Source organism: Misgurnus anguillicaudatus, chromosome 10 (assembly GCF_027580225.2).
Source record: "Misgurnus anguillicaudatus chromosome 10, ASM2758022v2, whole genome shotgun sequence".
Classification (NCBI taxonomy): domain Eukaryota; kingdom Metazoa; phylum Chordata; class Actinopteri; order Cypriniformes; family Cobitidae; genus Misgurnus; species Misgurnus anguillicaudatus.
This window is the reverse complement of record NC_073346.2, coordinates 22,020,878-22,036,500: the sequence shown is the minus strand read 5'-3', so window position 1 is coordinate 22,036,500 and position 15,623 is coordinate 22,020,878. Positions and strand designations below refer to the sequence as shown.

Below are 15,623 nucleotides of genomic sequence, written 5' to 3'. Positions count from 1 at the left end.
ATATTGTCTTATTAAAGAACCCATAACATTTACATTAAAATCAATGATTATTTAATTGACTATTTGACAGTTAGACTGCTTACTCTTTTAGACATTGGTGGGTTAGCAAGAACCCTCAGGTTAGGTGCAGTAGCGGTTAATGTTTCAAAGCTTGTGAAAAATACACAGAAAGGGCTTTAGGGTGGTGAGAAAGTGTTCATTAATGATATATGTATTTCTTCGTACTGAAATAAGTAACCAAGTGTTTAAACAAAAACCTTTTTCCAAAGGTGCCGACAGAGAAAGACGTGCAGTAGGGGTGATGAGAGGAGCGTGGAACTGAAAGAGGAGAGCGGACACCCCAATTAAGAAACTACACTACGTTTTAAAATAAATCAGGTGGCAAAAAACTAAAAATATCCAGGAATGAATTAGCTTAAATTGAGGAAGCATGAATGGATCTACAAGTGTCTCAATGCAGTGAAAATTAAACTAATGTAAACGTTATAAACTAAACCTTTCATACCTCAGAAATCATCCTCTTAACTGGGCCCCATTTTGCCACTTGGAGCCACAAATATAAATGCAAAGTGTAATGATAAGGTGTAGACCAGAAATATACCAACAATGTAATCGCGTATAGCACAAAAATCACAGGGTTTTAACATTGTTAAACAAGACGATTGCAGAAGGGATGTGATGTACGAAAAGTACTTAAAAGTCCACAAATGCATGGCCACTTTTTCACAGAAAGAAGAAAGAAACAGTCACAGGCTCTAACAAAATACCAAGAACCAATATTATAACATATTGGCACAAAAAAGATAAAACACAAAGAGAATGAAAAGAAAGAAATTGAAAAGAAAGACGACAAGAAACAGCAAAAACATAAGACAAAGTAAAGAGGTAAATACCAGCAAGTGTTGCAATTTAACGGTGGTTACCTTTCCCCGGATTTTGCCTACTTCCATCTCAGCCATCCCTCGTTTTTCCTCTTACGGTTTCCTCTCCTACTTTTCTCGCTCTCGTATTTCACGTTTATGCCAGTCCACTCTCCTCAGTCCTGCTCTCTTCATCCCCCCTCCTTCCTTCACCCTCTCTCTCTCTCTCTCATTCCTCCTCACAGACACCTCTCTTCCGCTTCCTTCCTTTCTTCACGGATAAGTGTAGAGAAGGGGAGGGGGAGAGAAACCTGCAAAAAGGGAGCGACTTGTGTCTTACAAGTGAAAAAAGGGCCTCTCAATGAGAAACAGGCTATCCCAGTGTGTAAAAAACAGCTGAGAGCGAGAAAGAGAGAGCAGCATTGAGCCGGTTTCTCCAAAGAGCAAGAGAAATAGTTGAGGGTGCAACTTGAATGCACAAATATATGACTGAATGAGAGTGGTGGTTGATAGTATGTGGATGTGCGGGAGAGAGTGTAGAATTGGAAGAGAGGACAGATCGAGGTAGACTGATAGAGAGATTGAGAGAGGGAAAAGGGGAGTGGCTTCAGACAGAATATCTTGGTGGGAGGGAATGAGGAGGAGTTTAGCTATGAAGAGAAAACAGAGGGGTGCATTTTCCCCCTTTTTTCTTATTAATCTTTTTTTTTTATCAACGTGCAATTAAGATTACAGTAGAATACCTTTGCTTAGTTTAATTCTGTTTTTCTTAGCTTTTACTTGGCCTTTCAGTGCTTTCTCTTGGTCAGGATAGCTGATGTTGTAATTTTGCACTTGAACTTGAAACACACTCATTGGTCTGCAACCCCATCCTGGCCTCTCTCTGCCCGGGAGCCTCCTGCAGGAGAATGAACTGAGTCTGGGGGACAGAAAGGGAAAGAGAGCATTGATATGCAGAGCAGAGAAATGCAGGACTGGATTCTGAGATCTAGTTTTTGATATTTAACAATAATGTGTATTTTTAATGTATACATTTCCTGGCCAAAGTGATCAGTTAAGGATAATACAATCCGATGGTCATTACAATCAAACGCTGAAGGGATAGATTTTGCGAATGACTGAGTACCAATTATGACACTAATTTCAACTCAAATTAACCATAAATTTAATTCATTTGATATGAGAGTAGATCAAAGGTTCAGCTCAGAAAAATACACTTTTATAACAGAGAAAACAAGTGGCCTAGCAACAAGACGAACATCGCACCAACATAACAATATTGCCCCCTAGCCAGACTCATTTTACCACAGCACTGAGCTAAAAATTGCCCACAGCATGGGCATGTTGCTATGAACAACAGTCAAATGTTACATGTTAGGTTATGCAAAAATAAAAAAGGCTATTAATCGACCAATCATGTATTTCAAAATGTTATTTACAATATAAACACAAAGTGATGTGATGGTGTGACATTAAATTTCCTTTTCAGTCTAAAATAAAGTCACTATCTATTTCCATATTGCGTTATATACTGCTTACTACAACTAAGTAACTAAAACTTACCGTATTTTCGCGTTTACTTGCTATTTTGATTAAAAAAGGCACAAAAAAATACACGTGAGATGTTGTTGCAAGCACATATAACGTTACTCATACTGCAACGTTAGGCAAAAGTCCTTTAAAAGTAACTTAAAATCGCTTAAAATGAGATCATTAAAATTATTTCAAGTTTATTTAGAGATTTTAAGACACGCTTTTGTGAACTGCTTATTGTATAATAAAACTTTCTGTTAGTTAATTTACCTCCGGGACCAGGAAGAGGCGGGAATCATCGTCTGACAGGACAATCAGCCAATCACAACGCGAAAATCTCATCGCCGTCTCTCACGTGACTTTTGACCCCGATAACAAAAACGTTTTTTTTTTAACTAATTTACTTATTATTTTATATAGTTGCCAAAATTATTTTATTGTAGCAACAGAAGACGCGAGGCTTTCAAAAACTTGGAATTAATTAAGCAAAACGATGTTATAAGTGAACACAATGGCGACATCCGCTGGTCCAAGGTGCGTAAATGCAAAAAGAACACGTGTAACGTTACTGTAGTAAACTTTGGAAAATTAATTGCAGTTACTGTAGTAAACTTTGGAAAATTAATTGCAGATGTTTTGTTAAAATATAATCTATTAAACATAATGCACAATAACATTAAATAACATTTAAATAAAAGGTGTCTGTAAAATATATGTCTTCAATTCAATTTTTTTTTTGTTATTTTTATTCAACTAAAATAGATGTTGTTGACACTACTAGCTTTCAAGGCCACAAGATTTAAACTCTAGTTCTCCTACACACGGACAAGAAATATACAACTAAACACACACAAAACAATTAAAACTTGCAAACCAATTAAAAACTACAAATTTCTATACAAGTGACCCAGGACTGCCTCTGCATGCAATCTTCCTCACAAAAGAAAAACACAGGTGAATAAATGACTCCTTTCATTTTATGGGTCATCTGATCTTGGCCCCCTCCTTTAACTGTTCCTATAATTGTGCTGTTTTTCTTTTGCACTGTAAAACATTCTTTGCTGCCTTAATTTTTTGTTGAATCAACTCATTATTTATCTTGACTAGAGATGAGTTGTTATAACTACAGATGAGGTGTTATAAGTTAAAAAACACATTATTTTCCACATACCAAACATTATTATTTCTTCTAAATGCCTGCCTTTTTGAAACGCATCAATTTTTAGAAAGCTCGTTGTTCTAAAAAAAAAACCCTGTATTTTTATGTTTGCTCCGAAAGCACAGCTTCTCCATAGTGTGGCAACGGCAACAATACTACAGCGGTAATAAAAGTTCCGCTGCTTTCCTTTGCGAATACATTTGGGTGGTGTTATGCAAATCCTCCCACACCATAGAGACAGAGCGCAGTTATGCTAATTTGAAAACCACGCCCACCGGGGGGGAGCAATACAACCGTCTCCATTGACTTTGTATTGCGAGAGGCTCCCTCCTTGTCATTTCTGGCTTAAAAAAACAGAACCATGCCTAAAAGCTGCTGTGTGACAGCTAACAAGCCAAAAACCCAGAAATAAGTTTTAATAAGCCGTAAAACCCAGCCTTTAAGGAGAATAAAGTGAATTGTCGACTACGTTTCCCTCTAGTGGGCGCAGTTCTACTAATAGTAGTACTATGAAAAGTTGCCTGTTTTTTGTGTCTTTAAACGCTCGTTTTTTGGGGTCGACAACATATAAAAACTTTTTTTTTTTGCTTGTTAGCTGTACATATTGTCACACAGCAGCTTTTAGGCATTTTTCTGTTTTTGTTATAAGCCAGAAATGACAAGGAGGGAGCCTCGCGCAATACAAAGTCAATGGAGACGGGTGGATTGTTTTCTCCCCGGTGGGCGTGGTTTTCAGGTATTGATGCTCTGCGCTCTGTCTCTATGACAGATACACAGTATGGGGCGTGTTTAAATGAGGCGTTTTATAAGGCCTGGGTACGCCTTCACTTTTAGAAAGAATATCCCTTTGAGTTTGAAACATTTGCGACAAACCTCTTTTAACACTCCAAAGACATGTGACCCCTTAATCTTAAAGAGCTTTTTACAAAATCTGTCCTTCTTGGTCCTCTTCTGATTAATAAATAAAAAAAACTTGTCAAAAACAGATGTATGATTTTTGATGAGGGAGACTAAACTTGCATGCAATTAAAGGCAGGGTCCATGATCTCTGAAAGCCAATGTTGCTTTTGAAATCACCTAAACAAACACGCCCCTATCCCAATAGAATCTGGACCTTCTTTTGATAGACCCGCCCCACACATACGCAACCCAGGCAACGATGTCGTTTAGTAGACACGCACCTTACTACTGATTGGCCACAAGTGTGTTTTGGGAGTCGGCCTGACTACCTTTTTCGAAGTGTTTTTTTTTGGAAATCGTTCACTCCGCCTTTAAGGGAAACAGATTTGCATGTTACATTTTGCTTTTTTGCATTGTTTCATTACATGTTTTGTAAAATGTTTTATAGTAGGAACAGATTAAATCACCTTTTCTCCAGAAATAATGTTACTTTAAACACCCATTACAAAATAATTAAATTTCACACACATGTATTTTTCAGACACAATTCATCATACTCTGTGCATTCTTATGTAAATACACAGTAACATAAACATTCATTGTGTTCAATGTGTTGATGACATTGAGTAACCTTCGAGAATAATCAAATTCACAGTCTCACAACTGCCCTAATCAAAAGTTACAAGGTCACATCACACACCAAAGACAAATCTTTGTGGACACTGCGAACATAAACAACTATTGATCTGATTTAGAATTGGCGAGAGCTGAAGAGGAATAAAAGCCAGGGAAGATAACAAAGGCCAAAACAGAAGTGTGCTGCAATCTCTTTCACCTTCATTAGAAAACCAAACTGGCCCTTCATACATAACATCATTACCAGTGTGGGAGAACAATTCCATTAGGAACACTTCACTCCTAATGCAGACAAACTGTTCTTTTGCCCAAGGACAATCATTACTGGTGGGGGGTGTACAATGATAGTGTGTATGTGTGTGCGCGCGTGTGTGTATAAAGGTAAGTGTGCATGAGAGGATGGTGTGCTTATACGCTGATCTTGAAGGGCCATCGCTATCGATTGCATTACGCTTGCTAGAAGCCCAGGAAATCAATACATTTTAAAAGGCGAAGCAACTGGCACATGGCATTTGGTTATGTGGGCTTCATTGACACAAAGTGGATTCTACTAATATGAAACTTAAAATAAAATTTAGAAATATAATCAGTTGTAATATTATTGAAAAACTACAGTGAGGTCCATCCTTATTAGTATTAAAAACAGATTTATATAAAAAATTATAAAAAAAATCTTTATTTGCTTTTGAGTTAAGGACAAGTTGGGGGCATTTGTGGTGTTAAAAATGTATAAATATTTTTTGTTTGGTGTTAAAATATGTTAGAATTACAAATTTAAAATATGTTAAAACATTGTATTCAAATGTCTAGTGCCATGTCCCATGTTGAAATCCCACATGGTGCAAAATAGTTTAGTTCTAAAACACGATAAAAACGGCATTTAAAAAATGTGTTACCACTAAATAAAATCAGTATTGTATCAGGTCAGTATTAAAAAGTAAATTCTTAATTTTACGCTAAATTTCGATATCCCCAGTGTTATTGTGTCATCTTTTTTTAATTTTTTCCCAAAACGCGATAAACGCCAGTACTCCTCTGCAGAATGCAATAAATCTTAACAAAGCTCAACAAATCACAGAGTTGAATACACACGTAATCCTAGTTTTCTTCATCAACTTTGTACTTCGTGATCAACAAACAAACAAAATAATACTTTTGATGGCATTGATAAACCTGTGATGGTTTTCTGTGGCGGGAAAGAAACGTAAGCCACTCGGGCGACGGAAAAATGCCGGCTCTTGCTTGTACTCACATGACAGCATCAAGCTTCTGTTATGCTAACACATTGACCCCAGGGGATTTTATGAAAAACTTTCCATTATTTTACTTGAAGTCAACGAAAATCAAGCAGGACCAAAACATTTTACAGCTGATAGCTGTTTAAAAGTTCAGCGACGATGTCCCACGGATGACAGCAGCAATGACAGTGTTATTAATATGACAAAGTGTTTTGATTAATGCCATTAATGTTTTTTTAATCAGTGTATACCACTAGTCAACTAAATGAATAAAACATGGCAAAGATGAATGCACATTTATATATTGATTCAATAGATTTATAGCATTTTGGGAAAAAAAAAACATATCATGGATTTTGTGCATTTTGCTGAAAACATTTTCGTTTTTTTAATAAATCTTTGAAAATCAAATGGATTTGAATTTTTAATGTTATTATAACCTAAAGATGCTATGTAAAAGTTTGTAACAGAAAATAGTCACTTTCTTGGTATAGAAAACACGTTTTTACGGATATTTGTCAAAATGGATTTATTGCGTTTTGGAACCAAACTCTTAATATGCATGTGCATACTTTGCATGTGTATAAGGTTCATTCATAACTTCCTCTTGATCAATTTGAATGGCTCTGAGACACCTGTGGCTTATAAGTGAAAGAAGTGACCCTAGAGCTATTTTTCACCTCTCTACAATAGGCTATGAACTTGGACAGGTGGGAGGGCAGGGGAATAAAATAAACTACTTGCAGGGGTTTACTTTTAGAGTTACATTATGTAAAAAATCTCTTTCCGTAAGAGTGATTTTAGGTGGTGTGCCAAATCACCCATGGCTCTTTGACCAAATTAATTGCTTGTTCAAATGCATTCAGGAAAATCCAATCAGTCTACCAGCTGAGGACCGGAATTAACCACTGACAAGGAATCTTAAGCCAAGAAGGTATACAGGCAGTCTAAAATTACAAAGGTAATGTGGAAACAGGGGAGCAATTGCATGGTTTTTCCATTGTTTCACTGCATCCTCTTAATTTTTCAGAATAAATGCAGATTATTGAAAAATCTACTGCACAGTCAGTATGTAAACCTATTGGATATTGGTCTCTTTTAGTCTATGTCCACCTCACTTTTATTTTGGCATAAGGAACATGCACTGAAAAAAAATATTCATTTAATTTACTCAATTTTTTAGGGTAAGTGGTTGTAATCAATATTTATTTAAGCTACATTAAAAAAAATAAAAATAATATTTTGTTCAAATGTAGCTTAAAGGGATACTTCACCGATTTAGCATTCAGCTTTGTATCTGTAGAAACCCGGCAGTATTACTGAATGACCATGTTTCCCTCCCTCATTTCCCCCTGAGAGGAGAGATATCTGCATTTTGGTTCTGCAAAAAAGTCCTCCGATGATGTAATATGACGATTTTTGCATCATCGGAGGACTTTTTTGCAGAACCAAAATGCAGATATCTCTCCTCTCAGGGGGAAATGATGGAGGGAAACATGGTCATTCAGTAATACTGCCGGGTTTCTACAGATACAAAGCTGAATGCTAAATCGGTGAACTATCCCTTTAATAAACGAATTGAATCTTTTTTTCAGTGCACTTTGTGATAATACTGTGACAAACTGAAAAAAAATACAGTGCATAATTTTTGCATCCACTTTTTAAGTAGGTTTTACATTGCTTAGAATTCCATGTAAAATGTACTTTAAAAAGTGGATGCAAAATGATGCAATATATTTTTATGTAAATAGCCTATTAATTTTAGTATATTTACTAAAATAATTCAAGTATTTTCAACAAAAAATTATTAATATAATTTCCTTCTTACAAATTTTACATGATAAAATTTAGTTGAATTTACTAATTGAATGTGTTAATTTAGAATTACTCATCTTTTTGATTATTTTTACTAAAATTTGGTTGAAAAAACAATAAATATTTTTTTTAATAGAATTTACTCATTTTATTTAGTTAAATTTACTACGCCACAAATAATTTTTATAGTGCGTCTGATCTGAAGATGACTGACTGCCTGTGAAGTGATAATACAAGAGGAAAGTACATTAGATTTATCGTATTTCGTGCTTTAGTTAAATCATACTATCAGGACATATTCAATACAAGCAGGCTGATCTAACATTCAGGCAGATGAACACACTCTTACATCAGATCCTTATCCAGACAGAGACAGTGAAAAAAGAGAGTAGCAGAAATCAGAGTTGACATGGAGAAAGGAGATCAGCTGTGCCATCTGCTGCACGTATGGAGAAATGCAACTTAATGTAGTTCTATTCATGCCACAGTGCATTGTAGTATGGCTCAGTTTGGCTACTTACTGTAAGACACTTTCCTTACATATATTCGGAGACTCCATATTTTTATTTCTGAACCAATAATGTTTTTTTTTAATAAATATCAGTAAATTATTACTATTTTGACTCATTGCTTCTTACATTTTATTTGACTTTGCTTTCACTTCCTATTGCCCATATTTGGGTTATGAGTAAATCAGCGTCATTGTAAAAGTAACAGACCTTGCTGCCTCTCATAGAAAGCGCTACTGTACTGTTTTATAGACCAGGAAGTGAGTCATACGCTTATCGTTGACGGTAAAATGACGCGTTTGTGGGTTGACCGAGCCCAACACGACTGAGGAAACGTGCTACAGTCTGAGCGTGTACATTATAACAGGGAACAACGTGCTTACTCGGGATATCAGCTTGTTTGTAAAAACAGTTTTGAGGAAGTAAAAGACACAACAAAAACGTTTACAGTAATTTTGGATCCATCGTATTTGAGACGACAGATTTGGGTAAGGAAAACCTTTCAGAACTGTTTTTATACAGACATAGAATTTTATTTTTCCCCTAAATTCAGGAAATATTAAAATCATAGAAAAAATAACAGCATGTATGTAAACACATGCTTTTTGGGCTAAATAACTGTAACGTTAGCCTACTTGTAACTGTAATCGGTAATCATTATATTATAAATATTGTATATATGACAACATTTAAATTGTCCACGAAATACAGAGTAATTTAGCTATATTATATATTATATTATATCATATGCTATTAAGTTGAAAATATAAGTACATAAAATGTACTGTAAGTACATAAAATGCGGCTACGAGCGCTATGAATATTGTGTGATATTGGGGAGTCTTGGGAATTTCCGATGATGTTATATGTTTTTTAAGGAAATTACAACAACTGTTCATCACAACATGGTTGATAAACGGGTTAACATTTAGCATTGAACAGCAAATTTCAACGAACCTAACTTGGGGAAAACTTTTTGTTTTTATTTCCAAACTGGTTGCTTGAAAACTCCGAACTTGCCAGGCTTGCGCGTTTAGCACGTGACTAAATTGTATGTGTGTTGGACTTGCGGCTGCGCAGAATTGTCCGCGTATGATATCAAAGTTCCGCGAGCGTAATTTGCTGTCGATTCGCTCTCGCGGTACTTTGATGTCATCGACCGCATGAAGTCAAACACATGATACTAAAGTGCGTTTCTCTTTTCAGTCCTCTACATTGTACAAGTTGTATACCCTAAAGGTTTAATAGGTCGATTCTTAAATTAAATATAATATATATATAATATATTTAAGATTGGTTGTTGTCTTATTATTTTTTGTGAGCCTTCTGTTCAGAGATCTACAATTATTTTATCATTAAGGTCAGAGATAAGTCTATTACACCCAAACATCAGCAGTTAATCTTTTAATTTTTTTTTAATCTATAGTACTTTAATCTATAGTACTTCTACACTTCTATAGGCCACAGACTTGACATCATAAAAGCCAAGATAAAAGCTATCAACACCTGTTGACTTGCTCCCATTATGCACATGTGAGTGAGAATTCCCTAAATGCAGTGCAGCTGTTTTGCAAACTAACTGAAACATGCAACATTCACATGCGTTAAGTATTCTGCTTAACTTTGCAGTTTTCAGATGCTGTCATGAATACCGAAAGAGTGTGACATTTCGGTAGCTGTATTCCTGGCATATGTGCTTTAAATGTTAAATAGAGACCTCTAAAATCCTGCACTTATTATTGTGTTACTATAATCTGCATTCAGACTAAGGCATAAGTGCACTCTTAAGGTGTTGCACCAATGTTGCATAATTTTACAACCCCAGACAGCTATTAGCAGAACCGAGACAGCTTATAGTAGTCATTATTTATTTCACTTTGATAAATATTAGGCCTACTGTAGATAATATATTTTATTGACTGTTATAGTAGATTTTACAACTAGGCATTTTAAGTAGAAATGTATTAATTAAATCCTTTACATGGTTGTATTTGTTAAAAAAGCTGTCATACTGATTTAATCAGTAAAAGAGATTAGTTTTTTTTCAACACAAGTACTCAATGTTCCTACACAAGGACATTAAATTTTTGCTAATGTAAGTAAACAACTCATCATAGGTGTAATGTCTCACTCAGTTTTATAACCCTATAACATTAATAACATAATTTGCATTGGTTCACTTCAAAGGATGCATGTTTATTTGCATGACTTGGTTTGCAACAGTGAACTTTATTTAAAAAGCTGTTGTTGTGAAATGGGCAACTCTTCTTATTTGTATCTTATTTGCCTTTAATTCAAATAACAGCTGTTGTGTAATATCAATTCAACAATGTTTTCCTTGTGGTACACACTGTCACTGGGGCAGTACCTTGGCCTTGTGTACCTAAAGAGTACATTCAGTACCTCAAATGCACATCTTGGTATCAAATATAATGTATACATATCTGTACCTATATAATGACCTCATTAAAGGTATAGGCTTCCGTGCCTGTGACAGCTTTTGTACCTTTTTTGAGAGTGAACAGTAGAGATAAAAAAAACAGCTGAAAGTGCAAACAGTGCTCAGGGAAGTTCCTCCATCAGTATAGCGAAAGGTTCCTCCTGGCCCACATTAAAGGATGCTGAAAGGTCACCCAAGGCTGTGTGGGTGTTTTAGGTTGTTGAGCATGAGAATGTATTTATTTACAGGTAAAAGGACATTTTTAGCTCAGGTGAAAATATAAGCTGAATATAATGTTCAAGAAGCTATAACTTTTCAACTTTACATAAAAGATTAGCAAAGATGATCGCAGATGATTTGTCAAACCTCAACAATGGGCTTTTTCTATACAGTGAGGAAAATGAGAAGAGAAGTGAAAGCGGGAGTGAACTTTCTGAAGTGCTTGGCAGTGGAACGTGGAGGTGTAGACGAAATCAAAGCCAAACAGTTTGCTGCTAAACTACAAGAGTTTCTACTTGAAAAGTTCACAGGCCACTGGTACCCAGACAATCCTACCAAGGGACAGGCATACAGGTATATAAATAAATAAATAATATATTTTTATGCCGTTTTACAATATTACTTTCCATGGCAACATATATGGAGACTTAAATGGAGACAATTTTAATTTTCTTTTTACATTTTTTGATAGACTTTTAAGATTATGTAGATGTTTAAACTAGACAGTTACACATACACAATACTCTTTACATCCTTTCTGTAACTCCACAGATGCATCAGAATAAATGAAGGAGGTCCTTGCGATGAATCAGTGTTGCAAGCATGCAAAGACTGCGACCTAAAGCCGTCCGAGTTGGGCTTTCCTCGTCAGATTACAGTATGGATTGATCCACTGGAGGTGTGTGTGCGGTAAGTTAATTTATATTTTTAAATGAACAAAACTGCTAATAACTATCAAAGATCTACACAATGTTAAAACCTAATGGAATAAGGAGGTGTCTCGGGAGCTTTAAAAAAACATGGACATTTCTATTTTTGAGGTTAAAACGTGAACAGACTTACTTGCATTGGATAGTCCGAAACAAGTATAATGAGCAAAAAAATGTATGTGCATGTTTTGCTTGCACATAATGTTTATGAGCGTATGAGGCATTTGCATAACCTTAAAGTTATTTAGCATTTTGAATGATTAATAAACTTTATCGATCCCAGAGAGAAATGATCATGTCACAGCAGCACGCTTCACAAAAGTAGTATCTGTATCGCATTGTCAGACCAGTCAAGCTTGTTATTCAGATATACACCCAAATACTTGTAGGTAGTTACAATATCATTTATTTATTTATTAAATAATAGAAATATACAATAAAATATTTAGTGCAAGAATAAGTTTGAGCCTTAAGGCAGCCATCCAGATCTTATGTGAATTTGTATTTATTATACACTGAAAAAAATTATTAATTCAATTTATTTTCATTCATTAATTCAATTTTTTTAAGGTAAGTGGTCGCAATCAATTTATTTAAGCTACATTTAAACAAAAAAAGATTAGTAACGTAAAATAAAACATAAAACTTTTTTGTTTTGTTTTTCTAATTTTTTTGTTTAGATTAAATAAATTGATTGCAAGCACTTACATTAAAAAATTGAGTAAATTGAATTAATCATTTTTTTCAGTGTACAAGGTGGCTAAGTTGTATATGAATTCATACAAAGTGAATCGTTCAAAAACATGATTATAAAAAACTATTGAGACCCTAACCCCATCTGTAAACCCCTTTCACTAGAAACACTGAAAAATGAATTGAATTTAATTTAATCAATTTTTTAAAGGTAAGTGGTTGCAATCAATTTATTTAAGCTACATTTAAACAAAAGTTTTATATTTTATTTTACTTTACTAATCTTTTTTGTTTAAATGTAGCTTAAATAAATTTATTGCAACCACTTACTTTAAAAAATGTATTAAATTCAATGAATCATTTTTTTCAGTGAAGCAGATAAAATATATAATCTCCCCTGACCCTTTTGCTAGTTTTCCTTAAATACCCAGACCAAAGTACACTTCCTCCAAATGAAGATGTAAATCCATAGGAAAGGACTCTGTAGCCTTTGTTGGGTTATGCTATCTCTGATGGGGGTGCAGGGAGTTCACTGTATTTGACAAAGTCCTTTGTTTTTCACAAATGTGGTGTCCTTTAGGTGTGAGATGGGGCAGTAATTAAAATTTGACAAGTAAAGAACTGTTTTGATCAGTCAGGCACATATTTGTAAAGGATTTAATTGGATAAGGTCTGTGAAATGTAGTAACAAGAGTCACTAAAAGTAAGAACCCCCCACTAATTTTCATTTTTCTTTGCAGCTCTGGGGAAAACTGTAGATATTTTACAGTGGCTCAGTTTATTAAAGGGGAGGAGGATGATGAGCAAAATGAGACTGATTTGAATCAGGATAGCACCTTGAGCTCAGTGGATGCTGTGAATCTGGATACCTCTGATTACCATTCAGCGTCCTCCTCTGACTGCGGCTCGACCGTCTCAAGTGACACAGAAGAAGAAATAAAGATGGAAGAAACAAAGAAAGTAGTAGAGAAAATAGTGAAGAACACACCTCAAAAAACAAGATTCAAGACAAGGGATGCAAAAGGTCCACGAAGGTTTCCTCAAGTTCAGGTAAATACTTTGCTTCAACAATACTTTGCAGGGCACTACACTTAAAGGATTACTTCACTTAAAGGATTACTACGCCACTGTCCTGCAGAATTTAGTTCCAACCCTAATTAAACGCACCTGAAAAATCTATTTGGATTACTTGGAAATGAAATTCAGGTGTATTTGATTAGGGTTGGAATTCCCCACTCCTGCTATAAGTGTAACAATCTTGAAATATTTGCATTACAAGCAAAAAATAATATATGCCTACAAGATATTTTTTAAACAACATAGTATAACAAAAGACAAATGTTGTTTATGCATGTTAAGTTGAATAGCAGATTGATATTATAAATAATGTTTGTTATTAACAGATCCCTGCCCCACATTACTTCTATCAGCCTGTGCCAATGTGGCTTCAAAACAAGAAAAAGAGAGGCACGTTCTTCACGACCGTATGTGCACCGGCACCTTCTCCTTTGTTTGCTTATTATGTCATTCCCAAACCCGCTTCTCAGTTCATCGTGCCTCATGCTACCCTACAAACCTGGGGGACAGTAAAAGGATAAATCAAGTCAAATCCAAGGCTATTAACCCCCTATCATGGAGCTATTTCTATTATGCAGTCTGACGTCTGGCAACATTTTAAATAGTTTTACTTTAAAACCTGAAACCGTTATCTATACTCTTTTCACAAACACTCTCATTAGGTTTTCTGTGGGTTGTTGGTTTACTAAGCAGAGTTAGCCACTAAACCAAACAATTTTCTAAAACTGCTTTTGCACAGATCATTTACTTTGTTATTAGGTTATAAATACCTTAACAGAGACATTTATCAACTACTGGACCAAATTGCTGCATACAAAAATGAGAAGTACTGTAACATCTTTTTTTCATCAGTTAATGTAGTGAATATTTTTTAAGAAAAATATTTTTTATAGAGTGGTATTTTATGTAAAATAAATACTATAAAAGTAATCATAAATATAGTCCTCTGTCAAAACACATTCCCAAATATCAAATAACATATCCAGCAGGTATCTTTGGGAGTCTTTAAATAAAGCAATATCTGTGAAAATACCAGGTAACATTTTTACCTCATTTTTACCTGTTTCTTACCTCTTAAATTTCTACAGAAAGTAATTTTTATATACTGAAGCCATAAAGTGCTGTGGTGCATATTGATGCTATTAGATAATGTGAATTTACCTATTCACAGTGGTTTAATAATATTTATTTCCGCACAATATGTTTAAAAGATTGCATTAATATTAAACGTTTTTTAATTATACTTGATTTAACAGACAATGATGCCGTTATGCTTGCAGCTTGGTAATTTTATTGTAATTCATTACAAAACCACTAGGTGGTAGTATATTGTCTTAAGGCTTAAGCCATACTTCATTTCAATCATGTTTCGTTTGTTCACATCTTTTGGTCCTAAAGACTTGTCGGTGTTTGTTATGAATTCAAGAGCATGTAAAAGTTTACAGTGTTCATTCCCACAAAATGATTTGTTGGATAAATACAATGTTTATTTATATAAATATTTTACAGAATCATAATTGAAACCTTCTTTTGTTTTAAACTATTTTCAGCACTGGAATGTCACATTGATTTTCTCTTTTGTTGTAATTGTTCAGAAAAATTGGATGAGATTTTATATATGCAATGTTCATTACCTTTTAAAACTTTTTCTTGCTTGAACCTCAATTGTATATTTATTTGTACCTACTGTGCTTTTTATATTTAAAAAAAATTATAATGTTTGTGGTTATGCATTTACTGCATATACTGTAATTTTCTTTTCAAAATAAACTCTTTGTTTTATGTTAAATCTCAGGGGGACAGGTCTTATCCTAGTCCCATGACTAAAATGCAT

General features: G+C 34.6%; 3 protein-coding genes across 4 annotated transcripts in view; 2 read left to right on the top strand and 1 right to left on the bottom strand.

The window, feature by feature from the left end:
• Window positions 1–2,588, bottom strand: part of spaca6 (sperm acrosome associated 6) — a 38,562-nt gene extending 35,974 nt beyond the window's left edge. The window contains exons 1-3 of the mRNA XM_073872105.1: window positions 2,424–2,588; window positions 1,604–1,779; window positions 924–1,171 (exon numbers count right to left, since the gene is read on the bottom strand). The gene's annotated coding sequence lies outside the window, so the exon portion shown is untranslated. The remainder of the gene's footprint in view (window positions 1–923; window positions 1,172–1,603; window positions 1,780–2,423) is intronic.
• LOC129447986 (serum paraoxonase/arylesterase 2) overlaps window positions 1–15,623 on the top strand; it is a 315,340-nt gene that overhangs the window by 219,882 nt on the left and 79,835 nt on the right. The gene's annotated exons all lie outside the window — the stretch shown is intronic.
• Window positions 8,959–15,526, top strand: LOC129449036 (maternal B9.15 protein). Its single transcript, XM_055211788.2, has 5 exons — window positions 8,959–9,138; window positions 11,483–11,663; window positions 11,862–11,999; window positions 13,453–13,762; window positions 14,116–15,526. The coding sequence occupies exons 2-5, from the start codon at window positions 11,491–11,493 to the stop codon at window positions 14,308–14,310; spliced, it is 816 nt and encodes a 271-aa protein (XP_055067763.2). The 5' UTR covers window positions 8,959–9,138; window positions 11,483–11,490; the 3' UTR covers window positions 14,311–15,526.

Coding starts and splice junctions, on each gene's coding strand:
- LOC129449036 (XM_055211788.2), top strand. CDS start 11,491: ATGAGAAGAGAAGTGAAAGCGGGAGTGAACTTTCTGAAGTGCTTGGCA. Junction 12,000..13,452: donor CCACTGGAGGTGTGTGTGCG/GTAAGTTAATTT, acceptor TTTTCTTTGCAG/CTCTGGGGAAAACTGTAGAT. Junction 13,763..14,115: donor GAAGGTTTCCTCAAGTTCAG/GTAAATACTTTG, acceptor TGTTATTAACAG/ATCCCTGCCCCACATTACTT.